This window comes from Esox lucius, chromosome 23, assembly GCF_011004845.1.
Source record: "Esox lucius isolate fEsoLuc1 chromosome 23, fEsoLuc1.pri, whole genome shotgun sequence".
Classification (NCBI taxonomy): Eukaryota; Metazoa; Chordata; class Actinopteri; order Esociformes; family Esocidae; genus Esox; species Esox lucius.
The window spans coordinates 11,439,885-11,455,544 of record NC_047591.1 but is presented as its reverse complement, the minus strand read 5'-3'; the positions used below and the strand labels follow the sequence as shown (position 1 = coordinate 11,455,544).

General features: G+C 42.6%; 1 protein-coding gene across 1 annotated transcript; it reads left to right on the top strand.

Moving 5' to 3' along the window:
- The first annotated feature begins 1,237 nt into the window (after positions 1-1,237).
- On the top strand, positions 1,238-15,413 carry ppp6r2a (protein phosphatase 6, regulatory subunit 2a). Its single transcript, XM_010887068.5, has 23 exons — positions 1,238-1,613; positions 6,595-6,764; positions 7,126-7,380; positions 8,129-8,315; positions 8,396-8,533; positions 8,748-8,813; positions 8,923-9,149; positions 9,423-9,549; positions 9,895-10,050; positions 10,240-10,470; positions 10,820-10,884; positions 11,003-11,118; positions 11,229-11,314; positions 11,452-11,532; positions 11,649-11,746; positions 11,862-11,919; positions 11,999-12,126; positions 12,218-12,372; positions 12,479-12,623; positions 12,769-12,845; positions 12,958-13,135; positions 13,467-13,559; positions 14,112-15,413. Exons 3-23 carry the CDS (start codon positions 7,154-7,156, stop codon positions 14,167-14,169), a joined length of 2,697 nt encoding a protein of 898 aa, XP_010885370.2. The 5' UTR covers positions 1,238-1,613; positions 6,595-6,764; positions 7,126-7,153; the 3' UTR covers positions 14,170-15,413.
- The last annotated feature ends 247 nt before the right edge of the window (positions 15,414-15,660 follow it).

Genomic DNA, 15,660 nt, shown 5'->3' with positions numbered 1-15,660 from the left:
TGTAGGGACGGCCTGAGATTTTTTTTTACAGGTCCATAATCACTTAAACAAACTTAAATTCTTGTTTTAGTCGTAACAATGGGAGTAACCATTACAATAGTTCCCATACAATAGTAACATGCATTATTTTATTTTTTAAATACAATTCCAAATATATCAACAATGTATAATACTTTGCAATTTTAATTATTTTATTTTGATATAGGCCTATTATTTTTTACGGTGTTTAAAAGAAAAAAAAGATTTGTGCTCAATTCTGAGCAGAACTTAAATTTACAAACTAGTAGAATTTGACAATAAGGTACAAAGGGTGTAGTGTAGCCAATTTAACACAGTATATTTGCCATATAGCACAAACCCTAGAGACAACATATTGCTAATTCAAACTGTGCAATTAGAGCAGTAAAAAGTAATGCAATGTCATACTCGTAGTATATGGTCTCTTACAAACCCGGTGGTTTGAATCTTGAATACGGATACATACGGCTGATACCATAGACTGTAGTACATGCAAACAATAGGGCACAGGTGGGTGTGGTATATGGCCAATATACCATCGCTGAGAGCTGTTCTGAAGCAGGACACATCACGGAGTGGCTGGGCACAATGCTTAGTCGTGGTATATTGGCAACATATCACAAACCCCTGAGACGGTTTATTGCACTGAAAAACTGGTTACCAATGTAATTACAGCATTAAAAGTGATCTGATGTTGTATACATTGTCATATACCAGGGCTGTCAACCAATCAAAATTCTGTATTCTGTATTCACCTGCTATATAAGAGTCCCTGTACCACGGATATGACATTTTACTCTTGCATTGGTAACCGGTTTATAAGAGCAAAGCATCTCTGGAATTTGTGGGGGTATTGCCCATATACTGAGTCTAAGCGCTGTGTCCAGACACAATGTGCCGGAGCTAAGATCAGCTCTTTGCCATGGTATATCGGTCATATATCGGACCCGCTCGTGCCCTATTGCTTGCATATACCTCGGAATCGCATTTTGGATTCAAACCACCCGGCTTATAAAACAAAGTAAAAGCTAATCATACTGAGAGGGTAGTCAATACAAAAACAAAGATACTGAAAATGTTGCATTAGCAACTGCTAACATTGTGCGTGTTGTGGACATTTATTTGTACATTTTCTAAAAAAAAAATCAAGCAACTGTTTATCTCAATCTTAAAATGTTTCCTTGAAGTCACTGCGCATTCCCGTGTTCTTGAGTTTTTTGCGCGAGAATGTTCGCCATTTTGATTCGAAAATATGGCTTAGTTTTGAAGATGAGAAGGGGCTAACTTTTGTATTGATTTACTGCCGGTGATATAAAAGACAGTACTCTTAGTAACATTCAATATACAAGGTACAAATGTAAGGTAACTACCTGTACCTCAGCAAGTTGCAAGAGGCTAATATCCGTGCCACCAGGTTGACAGACTGCTTGTCAGACCGCGTCAGCCTGACCGATCAAAACAAATCACGTTTGGCTAGCTAACCAAGCTAACTAACGTCAGCCACTGCTTATAGCTGACGACGGTAGCTAGCTTAAGTTGTCTAACTTCTACACTGTAGCCATTACAGACGAGTGGGTTGTAGTTTGAAGAACACGGTAAGTTCCCCAGGACCAATAATAGCTTAAACTAACACTCGTTAAAGCTAACATAAATTAACTAGCTAGCTATATGTGCTTTACCTGATTTATCTAACACTAGCTGCTTCGCTAACGTTAGTTAGGATAAAGGTTAACGTTAGTTAACCTACGTTTACCAACCTAGCTATTTAACCAGCGAAAGTTATGCTAATGTAGGCTAATCTTGACTGCGAATACATGTAGTTACCGGATTCCGAGAGAATTGCTTAAGGATATATAACCAGGCATGTATAATGTCAATATGTTGCTAGTTAGCTTCCTTAATAGCGAACACAAAGTTGACGACTAACAGTTTGCAAAACTCCGGTAACTACTGTAAATTGCATGACAATGGGTTAACTTGTTGGCAGGAATACTTATGATCATTTCGTGCGTCTCTGGATTCTACGCCTAAGCTTAGAGAACCATATCATGGCTAAATTAATATTAGCTACTGCATGGCTCTCCCAAGCTACTTTGCTATATAACTTAGCAAACGAATGTGGCCTACTTTGCTATCAAACTTAGCAAATTGCTGGTCAGCCATTAGAAGTTGCGGAAACCAGAAAGAGAGAAGTGAAGTTTGCTCTTTTTTCATTTTGAGTTTTTGTTCAATGATAGATGTATTAGCTAGCGATCTAAAAAAAAAAGAATTTCTGTAGTCACCGAGTATATACTGTAAGTGTAATTAATGTTATTTTGCCGAGGAAAATACTACACTGTTGTAAAATTTTAGCTAGTTGGCTAGAAACAAAGTGAAGGGTTTGGAATTTCTATCCAGGCATTGAACAAACAGACGCAACTCTGTTTCCATCTGCACTGCAGGACAGGGGTTTAGCTTATCACAAATCCGATGTCAAGTGGTGTGTATAGGTAGCCAGTTAGCTAACCCGGTGACTTGTGAAGTAAACAGAAATGTGAGCTTCCCCACTCAGCAGTTGATGTGCATGTCTTGCCAAGGCCACCAGCATATCATTTTACATTTCTCCGAAACATTTGTGCCTGCATTGTCAGACAAGGAGTGAGAATAGAATTGCCCATCTTAAATACTGATTTTGTAAGTAAGGTTGGGCAGACATTACTAGTCCAGGGGGCCACCCACCAAAAATGGCTTCAGAAAAAGCATCTCGTTACCCAGAAAACATTGCATCAGAGTGTCAGCATGTCTGTACCCATGTAGTAATGTGAACACATTGAAATAGTTGAACATTAATTCAATATGAAATGGCACATATAAAATGTCTAAATCATACCACATTTTGGGTATTGTATGTAGGATGTTGCTAAGTTACATTTTGGTTACATGCATTCATTTGTCAAAGCTTACCGAAGACAATGCATGAATATGACTGGATGGATTCTGAAATAAGAAACTGTGCGTTGGCTGGGTAATATTGTGTTGGGGGTGTAGGCTCTACCAAACATTGTCTGCCTCTCCTCCATCTATGATCCACTATCTGTTTAATTAAACACTGCACACTTTCATAACATATTTCCTTGTTTTGGTGCTCTTTTGGATCAGTAGCCAACCAGTGACATTTCTTGCTTGAGCTAATGAAAACAATTGTAAAAACGTTTTGTTGTCTGTAGTGATGTCCAACAGAAGTATAAAATTACTCTGAGTTACTTTAATTTCAATGCAGAAATGTTTTAGAATTGTGTCCATCTATTTTGCTCTGGCAACCTGCTATATTAATATGCATCACTCTTTAATAGCTACTGGCATTGCCATTAAGCTCTCAGTGCCCAAATTAGTCTTGCTTTTTGTCAGTAAACCACTCAAAGGATGGCTTTCCATTAGCAATTATTATTTTATTTGCATTATCTTAGTATACATGATCCCAATTTAAGCCCTAAGACACCAGCAATTTGAAAGGGTTTATTGTGCTTAAAGCCTTCTGCATATCTCAAATGTAGAGAAATATGGTTTAGAACAGAAAGTCACATCTCACTAACCTTTAACTGTCTCAAGTAGATTATGAAATATTCCTAAATCATTATGTAGTACCTACTCAGGAGTGCACTTTTGCTCTCTGAGAAGCATTATCTTAGCAGCAATTATTCATGTCGCGCTGCAAATATAACTGAGTGTGCAATGAGGAACTATTAGTTAATAGTCTTTATTACTGCTTTTTTTGTAGCGGTCTATTAACTTGGTCTAATAGGGGTGAATTCATGCACTTTTAATAATTAATCTGGCCAGCTGTCTCAACTCCAGCAAAACACATTTAGTATGATAGTTGCATGAGGTGGGCTAATTATCTTATTTAAAAAAAAAAAATGCCTGGTTCTGAAAAGCCAAATGCCATTTCATGAAATTGTAACATCTTAATTGTGTCCATTTTTCACATAGACTTGAAACATTCCTGTCTCAATATCATTATGAGAACCATTTAATTGATTGTGGTGTATCAGTGCTGTCCCTGTGAAAATCTAAACCCCCTTCCATTTCTAATAAAATTACATTTATTAATTTCAGAATCTCTCAAATTTGTTAGCTGGTGTTGTTGCTATAATGGGAAGGCTATAAGCCGTGCAACACTTCCTGGCTGTGGGCATTGTTTATACAATGCATTACCAATCAAATGTGTAAATTAAAGTTCCATGGAGGCAGGCTTGGAACAGAGATAGACCTTTTATTTTATTTCTTCAACTAATACTTGAAAGTTTTTCTTCTTTCTGAGGGATAACCAGGGAGATTTTCAGGTCATACAGCCTCTTGCTTGTTCCTCAACCATTGTCCCTCTTAACATTATTTACTTTTTGGGTCAATTTTTGTTGACGTTTCCCCATTTAAGTTCTATTTTAGATGAGACGTTAAGCTTTTTGTTCTCCAGTGAAGTGTCCATGGGGGAGCCCTCCTGGGTTATTGTTGCACTATTGTGAGCTGCCTAAATGTATGCCAGATGGACACCCCTGCACGTGCAGGGGAGGGTTGTCCAAATAACAGGGGAGAAAAGGAAGCACTTTGTTTTTCTGACCATTCCCGTGGACAGCTGACCGTATTGAACATTCGTCTTTAGTTGACGCTGTTACTATCACTTCTAACTTTTCTGAGTGGTGTTGTGTTATAACAAGCATAGCCAACAGATTTTCCACAACATTTCTTTCCTCTCTGTAGGGGTGGTTGCCTAGGATGTAGCTTATGTCTAGGTTGCTTAGTCTGCTATGCCTGTGTCAAGAACAGCAAAGGTGCTAACCCTAAACCCAACCATTCCACATTACTGATTAATGGCTCCAGTTCCAGTGAAGCGCTATGCTTACTATGCATATGCTTTTGCATATCTATATTTAAAGTATACAAGCAGTACTAATATTGTTGCTTGGCAGCTAACACTGCCTGGTATTCAGCCTGGTCAAACCAGGGTTTTCACACATTAACCTAAATAAAAGGGAAAAACACTCCTGAATTGAATTGGTATGCAAACCCATTAAAAATGCTCATCATTTCATAAAGCCTTCCCACTGGCTTAACGAGACCACCCAAAGGACACACCTGGAGGAAAAAAAGGGTCCAGTATTCCAACTAGCGTGTTATAGTTAATGGCATAGTGCCCATCTGTCTGTGAGTCTCCATTGTATTGGCCTTAAGTCTGTCTTTAGGAAATGAAGTTAGCTGAAATTCTTGTGTTCTCGACAACACCGTACAACCCTAAACATGGCACGTTGTTGGGCAAAATGTCATTGATATTGGTGTAGTTATCGTTGTTTTTTAAAGCCACCAGGCAAGTCGGTGCATGCTGTTTTACCTGTTGGCATGCCAGTTCTCATTCACAAAACTGAAAGCTAAGAGTTCATAGAACTTGGTTGACTCAGGGCTTGGCTGAATAAGGTTAGGATTTAAAGTCAAACCCTCCCTTATAGATTTCTCACTGGCTGTCTAATAGCTACGATGTTTAGGCATGACCTTAGAAATAATTGCACCCAGACAAACATTTCTTGACTAGCTCTTTTCAGACTCCATGAGGTGGAGCATTGCGTTAGCAACATGTAGGCCTACAGTTTGTAAGAGTAAATATGCTGCAACACATGAGAGATGTTACATGAACATTTTCTAACATCTAAACTGCAAATATTTTTTTCCCCTCCTCTGTAAAATCATAACATTACAAATGCAATATATGGTAGGGCTGCATGCAAATGCTAGTACGCAATTGTAATCTACTGCATTTCTGGATAGGCTGGTCAGCTATCATGTGAATCTGCTTCGTTGTTGGGACATGTTCTACTGCAGCCATCAATGACTTGGGTTTCAGTGTGTCGCTTTCAGATGGTTAAGAATGTATCATTAATGTACCCCTATTCTGCATTCACCTCTCAACATTGTCATTTAACTGTTATGTTGTACTGACACTTGTTTCTTTTCTAGTAAGGCAGGTAAAGGCAGATTGGCCACCAGCCATACTCAGTCAGCATTGTGCAAAACTATACTAAAATCTGCCTCTTTCTCTGGTTTTATTTAAATTACATCCAGGCTTTTATAATTTGTCAATTTGGCTTTAACAAAACATCTAATGGTTTGCGAGTTGTAACGTCAGAACTCTGATTTACATTTAGTTAAGATGTAATTTTTTATGAAAGTTCAAGTGTTCACAATGTTATAAGATGACGTTTTAAGGGTTCAGTCTTGCAACAGAAGCACAGCTGTAAACGGATCTTTATTTTAGTGTTTGCTTAAGTTGACAGAACGTAGACACACAACTTTTGAAGCACAATTTTAGGTTTTCAAATATTTTTTTATTCTTCTAGTCACACCGGTGCTCCTAAATTAAACTTTGAGTCACACAGCAAAACATTTGAGTTCATTTAAAAGTGAAACGGTTGCACTATAGAGCCCTGACATTCTGATCTTGTTTAAAGATTGCTATGTAAAAAAAACCGCTGCTGATTAATAATAGGAGACTTGATCTGATTCACAGTACCATATTACGTTCTGATAATTTTGTCACCTCTTTCCCAGGTTATGATGAGTCCTTCAGTGAGTCATGTACTTATAAAGCCTGTGTTCTGAGAGGAGACCCATGCTGATAAATGCCAGGCCTCGCCACACTCTCTGCCATCTGCACACTCACAAATGCCTGCCTGTCTGTGGGGAAGATCTGATTAAAGAGACCCACATTTTATCTACTGGTAAGCACAATTACCAGGGGTAACCTCTCAGGATTTAACTAATAGTTTGTTGTTCATGTGTGGAGTTGCTGACACTTCTAGGTTTTTCTTTGTTCCTGTTCTCTTTGTTTTCTTCTTCAGGACTGTTTGTGTATTTCCCCTTATTTCCCACGTTACCCTGAACACTTCATTTTAAATTCAGTGTTCCCACTTTAGTGGAGACTGCATTGAGGGTGAGCAGTGCTCATTGGGAAATCACTGTTACGATTGTATTGGGCTGTGTAATGTTTCAGTAGTTCACATTTAATGGAGCCCTTAATCTCTCCCCTTTTTCTTGTTCCTCTTCTGTTCCTTGCTCTCACTCTCACATTCCTTCTCCTAGGGCTGTGCCCCCTGTCCAAGCAGCTAACATGTTCTGGAAGTTTGATCTGCACACCACGTCCCACATCGACCAGCTGCTGGACCGGGAGGACGTGACTCTGCGGGAGCTGATGGAGGAGGATGATGTCCTGCAGGAGTGCAAGGCCCAGAACCGCCGGCTGCTGCTCTTCCTCTCCCAGGACCACTGCATGACAGAGCTGGTCAACCTGATCACCACAGAGCCCCCTGCTGACCTGGAGGAGAAGAGCCGCTTCAAGTGAGAGAAAAGGGTTTACTGGTGGGGAGGGGAAGGAAGAGGTGGAGAAAGGATGGCCTGAATGTGGCCACTGAATACAAGGTCAATATTGAAAGAGGAAGATATTAAAATACTCTAATGTGGGCCAACCGTCACGGACTGACCTTTGCTAAAGGGCGGAAAATGAAACCCACTTCTTCCAGATTTGCTCTGACATGCCCTGGGTTCTAATTTTGCTTTTGGTCTGGGGTGTAGAGCCAAGGAATTTACCCCCTTTAATTATTTCTCCCTTCCAACCAACACCAGTGTTCACTGACCATTTGTTTTGCTTAGATAATACTCTGCAGTACATTAAGTAGCTGAGTACCCAACCACGCTTTGGTACCAGCATCTGGGTTTGTGCTTTTCACCTTCTGCTAGCGAGAGATATCCATGCACCAGAGACACACTCCTTTACGCTTCATTCTCTCATCCACTTGTTTCACATTATGCGAGCATGAATAAAACAGGCTGAGTTAAGAGTTGAGTCCTTAAGTATGGGAGGCTAGGTTTTTCTCTCAGACCAACCAACTACTATTTGTGTAATTCTCTTTCTGTGTTTGACTTTAGGAATTGTGAAACTAGTATAAGGCATGGTCCTTGCCCTAGTCTCTGTCTCCGTTGTTCTTCCTGCAGGTCTCCGCACAGTTGAGGTTCGGGAGGTCAAACAAATGTGCAGCCATCAAGTGTATTTGTTTAAAGTTAAACATGTTTAAATTCCTCCCCACAGGTTCCCTAACATCGCCTGTGAGCTACTGACATCAGATGTGTCCCTTATCAATGACAAGTTGGGCGGGGACGAGTCTCTCCTTGAGACGCTCTATCATTTCCTTGAACAGAAGCCGCCCCTTAACCCTCTACTAGCCAGCTTCTTCAGCAAGACCATTGGCAACCTCATTGCTAGGAAAACAGAACAGGTAACCTTATTGCCCAACACAAAGTAACGGAAAAGTGCGCAGCCATATCTGGATCTCACCAAACAAATATTTATCTCCAGGTCATATCCTTTCTGAGGAAGAAGGACGGCTTCATAGGCCTGGTGCTAAAACACATAGACGCCTCCGCAATGATGGACCTTCTGCTTCGCCTCATCAGCTGTGTGGAGCCAGCCCCACTGAGGCAGGAGGTTCTCAATGTAAGTTGCAAACCCGGGCCTGTCTTTAGCCCTGTTTTACCTGGTCTTAACTCCTTCCTCCTCATTGTGACCTTGTTTATCTTCCCTGCATTGTTATTGGCCATCAATTTAAACGTGGCCAAGATCTGGACAAAAGACGTTAGGTCACGTATAAACTGTCTTGTCTCAATAGTAGGTTTATTATTGTCATTCCCTGACCTTTTTGTCATCTTAGTGGCTGAATGAAGAAAAGCTGATTCAAAGACTCACAGAGCTCATCCATGCAGGCAAAGACGAGGAGGTGAGACTTATAAAGCCAAATCTTGACATTGCTGTATTCTACCTGGCCAAGGCAGTGAGTTGATACTATACTGAAGTATGAATCTTCATACATGATCTGTCTTTTCCAGAGACAATCAAATGCATCCCAGACGCTTTGTGACATTATTCGCCTTAGTCGAGACCAGGCCAATCAGATGCAGGAAAACGTTGAAGCAGACCCCTTATTGGCTGTCCTAGAGTCACAGGAGAGCGTAGCAGGCCTCCTGAAGACAATGTTTGAGGGGGAGAGAAGTGAGGCCTCCATTGTTAACGGAACTCAAGTGCTACTTACCTTACTAGAGACCAGGAGGTCTGGGTGAGTGGATAAACTGTACCCTCTCCCATTACCCAGTCCAGAAACAACCTCCGGCCCCTTGTGGAGATGTGAGGGGATTTGACAGATTAAAACAATATGGTAATGGCCCCTCTTGTTGACTGGCTGGTCCATGTTATATTGACCATACCTGCAAACCCCAATTAAATCTCAACAAATGTCTAAGGGACTTGGGGTTGTTTATGGACAGGAACCATCTGTCCAGCCATTCAAACATTGTGAACACCTTTTACCTCCCTCCTCTTTCTGTGATAGGTTGGAGGGGCTGATGGATCTGTATTCTCAGGGTTATGAAAGGTCTTACACTGTAAACAGCAGTATTCTACATGCCATTGAGCCCCATCTAAAGGACTTCCAGCAGCTTCTTCTGGATCCCCCTAAGGTAAGGACATACAGTAAGGCCCTAAGGTAAGGACATACAGTAAGGCCCTAAGGTAAGGACATACAGTAAGGCTGTTTGGCTGAAAATTAGTACCCAAAATAAATGTCACTTTCAGTCACTTACTTGGTCTACTGTCAATGTCCATGAAACTTTCCGCTTTCATATTAGATTATATTGGAGGTTCAGCAGACAGCAAAAGAAACCCGACCAGATGTAGAAATAAATCTAAGGCTGTGACCATTAATGCACGTCCTTTAATCAACTCTTTGAACAAAGTGTGTCCTGTATATATTGGACTGTTTAGTAAATAGCATTGAACATGGGCGTGTTTTTCTGTGTGCGCAGAAAAGTGCAATACTGACAACTGTTGGCCTTCTGGAGGAACCGCTGGGGAACGGCCCGCCTTCATGTGGCCCGGCTGGTGGCCGCCCTGCTGCAGACCAGCGCCCCCAGTGTCTGTCAGAGAGCTCTGCAAGCTCACCACTATGGACCAAGCTATTGGTGTGTCTGCAAAGCCTAGTCTCTAATGGCCTCAGAGTCTTTCACATTCATCTATGCTCTGGCACTCACTTTATCTTTTTTTATTCACTTTCTTGCTCCTTTGTCTTGCACTCCCACTCAATATAACCAAATGGCACTCACTTTGTTAGTTATCTACCATCAAAATGGCTCTCCCTTTGCTTTTCACAGGACCTGTTCTTTAAGTACTCCTGGAATAACTTCTTGCACTTCCAAGTGGAGCTTTGTGTGGCGTCCATCCTGAACCACTCTGTTCCAGAGGAGAGACCCGCCCCGAGTCTCCAGAACCACAAGGAGGAGAAACCCCCAGACAACCAGGGGGAGGTAGATGGGGAGGCTGTGGAGCAAGCCAAGGCCAGCAACACGGAGGAGACCTCGCTACACAACACATTGGTGGCACATGTAGGTGGCTTGGCAGGGAAGTGGTATTGGCAGGCCAGTAGGGGGTACTCTTCCCTCTGGTCCATATATTAAATCCCAATGCCCCAGGGCAATGAAGGTGACGTTGCCCGGCCTAGGGTGCGTCTTTCTGGCCGCACTTCTAAACTGGACCTCATACCATCATGACTACCTAATCATCCTCCCTCCTTCCACTGCAACTCTTCCCCTGGTCATTGCTGCGTATGGGAATTACCCTGGTCCAATGCATTCAGCATACAAAGTCATGTTTTTAAGTCTCAAAGCTACTGTTCATTTTTCAAAATTGTGCCAAATAGAACACTGCTCTCAACAAGTAAATACCCCTCCTCAGCTCTTCCAGAAGTGTCGGTTGGTACAGAGGATCCTGGATGCCTGGGAGGAGAACGATAAAATACAGTAAGACTTTAGGTTTTTGGCCAGCATTTTTATGCTCGATTTCCAGATATGATGCATATAGTGGTAAAACGCAGCACATGGCAGTAGCCGTAAGTAGAGTTGTTGTGATTTGTCTCAGGACTGAGGGAGGTGCTCGGAGAGGTAATATGGGTCACCTGACCCGAATCGCAAACATGGTGGTACAGAACCTAGAGAAAGGACCCATCCAGTCTCAGATCAGTGACCTCATCAAAGGTATGTGTATTATTATTTTTTTCTGAATCCATTTTTCAAATGAGTTCATTAAATTGTTCCATTGCCAGTCACTATACATGGGTGAGTCTCAAACTGGTCTGAAATTATAGAGTTGTCAGAGGACTGCAGAGGACGCTGGGAGAGCTTTGTGGATGAAACCCTGAGAGAGACCAATAGGAGAAACACAGTGGAACTGGTGAGAACCAATCAGTTCCTGTCTTTGGTTTTCCTCCCAACACACATACATATGACCGTGTTGATCACTCGCACACGCATCTCCTTCAACACAGTCAGTCGCTGGCTCCTGTTTGAATTCTTAGTCCCCTGTTCCAGGTGAGCACCCATAACCTGCACTCCTCCAGTGAGGACGATGACATGGAGAGCCCCTTCCCCAATGATCTGTCACTCCAACAGGTAGGAGGGGCCACGCCACCATGGCAACACATTTTGTCTGCCAATCGGTGATGCGGATGCGTTCAGCCAACCCTGGGAAGGATTTAGAAATGACACATTTGATCTTTCCCACCCAGGCGTTCTCAGACTATCAGATTCAGCAGATGACCGCCAACTTTGTGGATCAGTTCGGGTTCAATGATGAGGAGTTCAGTGAGCATGATGAAAACATCAAGTGAGTTTGGAATGAATAGAAATCTAAATTTTCAGCAGTCTGGCATACAATCTGTTGCTTCCGGTTTCCCTTCCCCACCACAGCATTGTTTTAAAACAGCCTTTTCCTCTCCTAGTGCCACGTTTGACCGGATCGCAGAAATCAACTTCAATCTAGATGCCGATGATAATACTGTAAGCTGTTACCTTATCAGTTTCTGTCATGTCTACCCGATTCATTTAGCACACACTAAAAGGTAGTGTTTTAAAACAGGCCAACGCGGCTGCCTTCGAAGCCTGCTGTAAGGAGAGGATACGTCAGTTCGATGACGCTGAAGAGGATGACGACATTTGGGAAGAGAAGGAGATTAACTATGCAACACAAGTGAAATCCAGAACACGGTTTGTTCAAACTCAAGGTCCAGAAACATTGTAGCGGATGCCAATGTGCATCTCTGTTCCTCCTCGGTCTCTCATCACCTCTGTTCGGCAGGTTTGGGGTTTCCCACACCTCAGATGGCAGCACCGAGAACAGTCTGGAGAACGGGGGTCGGGAACGGGACCATGGGTCGGGCTCAGACGACGACGACTCTAGACAAAGCGTCTCAAACACGGGCAGCCTGGAGGAGAGCAAGGACATCACACCCAGTACGCCTGGCACTCAATCAGCCGCTCGTTGACATCCATTATCACCCGCAGTGAATCAGGACGCCACGGTCACTTTTTCACCCTCTTACCATGATATCCTGTGCAGGTCCAGGCTGGACGGCCAGTTTTGGTGAGGCGGGGGGTAGCTCGTCCTCCCCGAGCCCTGCAGGGTGGGACTCCCCGGGGGAGAGCAGAGGAGACGCGCAGGAGGCAGACTGGGCTAACTTCACGGAGTTTCAGCCTTTCAGCAGGTTAGGACCGGTCTGAACATTCGAAATGAAACCCAAATCATTTTGGCCCCCGGGGTATCGACAGTTCCTCTAATGCATTAGCGACGCTTCCGGATTTCACGGCAGCATGTGTTTTGGTGTGTCTGAATTGGCCCTCTGCCCACAGCCCGGAGGCCGGTCCCAGGTGTAGCTCCCCCGTACGCAGCAGAGACAGACACGCCAAACAGGGTCAGGAGAACAGGGGTGAGTTTGTCACCGTGGAGACGGAGGGATTAACTATCGTACTGACTGAAATATAATGCCTAACGCGCAAGGAAAAAAACATCAGAGTGGTTAAATGACTTTGTGTACCCAGGTGCGTGCCCCTCTCCCAAAGGTGCGGGGCCCGTGGGTGAGGGGAGGAAGGCGCCCCTTGTAGCCTCGGATAGCAGCTCCTCTGGGGGCTCGGACAGTGAGGAGGAAGACCGGTCTGCCACCGCCGCCTCCTCAGCCATGAAAACTGCCGACGCCAACCAGAAAGCCCAAGTCAAAAGGTTGGGGAACTGGTGTAATATGGGTTCAAAGTAATCCTTCAGCAGTCCATGTATAAGAAGTCCTCTCAGGATTTCATACCCATGCAAATAAACATCTATATTTGAAACATAACTATCACATTGAAGTAATTACAGGCTGCACTTGAACTGTATTCAGAGTGTGTGTTTTTTGGAACCAAAAAACTAGGGAGCTTCCCTCTAACTATGAATACCAGTTTTTAAATAATAGTTTGATTAGGGATGAAGCTAAAATACTTGGTTGCAACTGCTAAATACATTCAATATAAACTCGACACTAATTATTTAAAATGCTACTTTTTCCTCCCTACAGTGAGAACGCCTCCATTCCCCTGGAGAAACTTTCACTCGCTGATGCCCCAACGGCAGCGCCTGCAGCAGACACACCCTCTCACACAGACAACGTGTAAGTGGAAGGGAGTGGTTCCTCTCTCTCGGGGGGGGAGATGATTCGTTCTCATCTCTCTCTCTCTCCGGGTGGAAGAGGGGGCGATGGGAGTCGCTCATTTCTCTCTCCCTTGGGGGGGGGCTGAGATGGGAGTTGGGAGGGTGAGAAGAACTTCCCATCTCATTTCCCCTCCTCCCCCCACCCTTACCTTTTCTGACATGTTTTAAGGCAGCTCATGTAGTTGGCCTGTGTAGTAGTTACATTCAACATTTAAATATTAATAAAAATTGACTTTGCGGCAGTAATTGCAACCATGTGACCAATTAAAGTGCAGGTTTGTGTTTGTTTAGGACCCTGCCTGGTCAAAGCAGGGCTAAAAATAACTTTGAAACCAGTGTTTCCTTCAAACAACACAAAAACATCTGGACATTGAACAATAGCAGTGCTTGTTGCCAAGGTTTTGAGCCTGTAGAAACATTTACTGTGAACTCTATCCTGCCAAAAGGAGTGTTGGTCTGAAATGTTGGATTCTCATAACGTCCCAACCTGCTCCCTTTCTCTCCCCTCCAGAGAGGACCCAACACAGGTCCAGTCCACAGAGGTGTCAGCAGTGAATGGGCCTGTCTGAGGGGCAACAGACAGAGCCCTAACCACAGGCTTGTGTGACAGACTCTGCCATTGCCAGAGACCTCCCCATCCCCCAGAAAACCTCACTGCAACCTACAGTGTTTTAATGACTCACGCTGCCATGTTATTGGACCCAGACTCTGCCAATCAGCACCAATAATGAGGCAGAACATGTGAAAAGCAATTCATCATCCCAAACAACAAGCAGAACAGAGTGTAAAGGAAATCCTCAGCCTTTTCTGGTGTTGCACAAAACTGTGCAGTTTTAATGTAGCAGTCATCTCTTAAAACGAAAAATCCCAGGAGTCAACTTTTTTTTTTCCTTGAAGTGTTTGTTCTCATACTCTATAGAAATGGTTGGACCAGAGTGGTAGGGATACCAATCAACGGATAGCACAGGTTAACTTTTGATGAAATGATGCCTCAAACAATAAATACATTTCTGAAATATTCTTTCTTTGAGTTAAAAAAAAGCACTTACGTCGCCATTTTACTGTACATTAGCACAACGTTGAGTGTTCAACCTGCAGCTCTGCTGGCCATCCTGTCTGTTTTTCACTCAGATCAAGGATTTTACCAAACCTATTTCTTTTTTTTGTCATGGAAAAATCTTTATTCTTGTACGTCACTAGTTCTCTGAATGTGTGCTACAGGAGAGTCCATTAAGGAGGAAGAGAGTTCTATAGTATTACTGTCTTCTGCTCATGTGCAATAATAACAATTAGACATTTTAATTTAAAAACTAAATTGTTTTCTATCAACTAAGTGTTGTGGACAGGACAAGACTCATTCGGTTTAGTTAGGGGCACACATTTTGGATTTAATCTCAACTATTTCTTTTTGTTATTGCATTTTACTGGTTCTCCGTTGACCTAGCTAGTGAACTGAGACCTTCTGATTGTATTTGACTTTAATTTCTTATTGCTATTCCCTTAAATCAACCAAACATTATTCTACATATATTCAAATATCTTCATATAAAGTAATTTTACAAGCAATGTTAAAAGTTTAGCCTGTCAGTGTTCAGACTTTCCTCTCAACACTTACAAAGCAAGAGTTACCTTTGCACCAGAAATGGGGGAAGCTGTCTTGTGGCGAATCAGGATGAGAGGGTCACTCTTGGGTTCTGCAAAATACTTGATCTCTAGTGTACTTAATCATTTGACAGCTAGCAAGTTGTATGATTGTTGTTTTTAAGTTTTAAATTTCACAATTAAAATGTCTTGGTTGACCACATGAATAGCATATGCATCCTAACTTTCTTGAAGATTTCACTGAAATATCTGCCCCTTTTCTAGTTATTGTTATGCATATTTTATACACAATGTTATCAGATCTTTAACCAAACATAATATTAAATAAAGAGAACCTTATACCGGGACCCATGATCCTCTTCTGCCCATAGAATATTATTTTAAGAATGAATAGAGCCGTTTTAGAACCTCACCTACATTTAAGCATGGTAATGTGATGTTTTCCCAGGACCTGCACA

Coding starts and splice junctions, on each gene's coding strand:
- ppp6r2a (XM_010887068.5), top strand. CDS start 7,154: ATGTTCTGGAAGTTTGATCTGCACACCACGTCCCACATCGACCAGCTG. Junction 10,885..11,002: donor GAGGAGAACGATAAAATACA/GTAAGACTTTAG, acceptor GATTTGTCTCAG/GACTGAGGGAGGTGCTCGGA. Junction 11,533..11,648: donor ATGATCTGTCACTCCAACAG/GTAGGAGGGGCC, acceptor TTTCCCACCCAG/GCGTTCTCAGACTATCAGAT.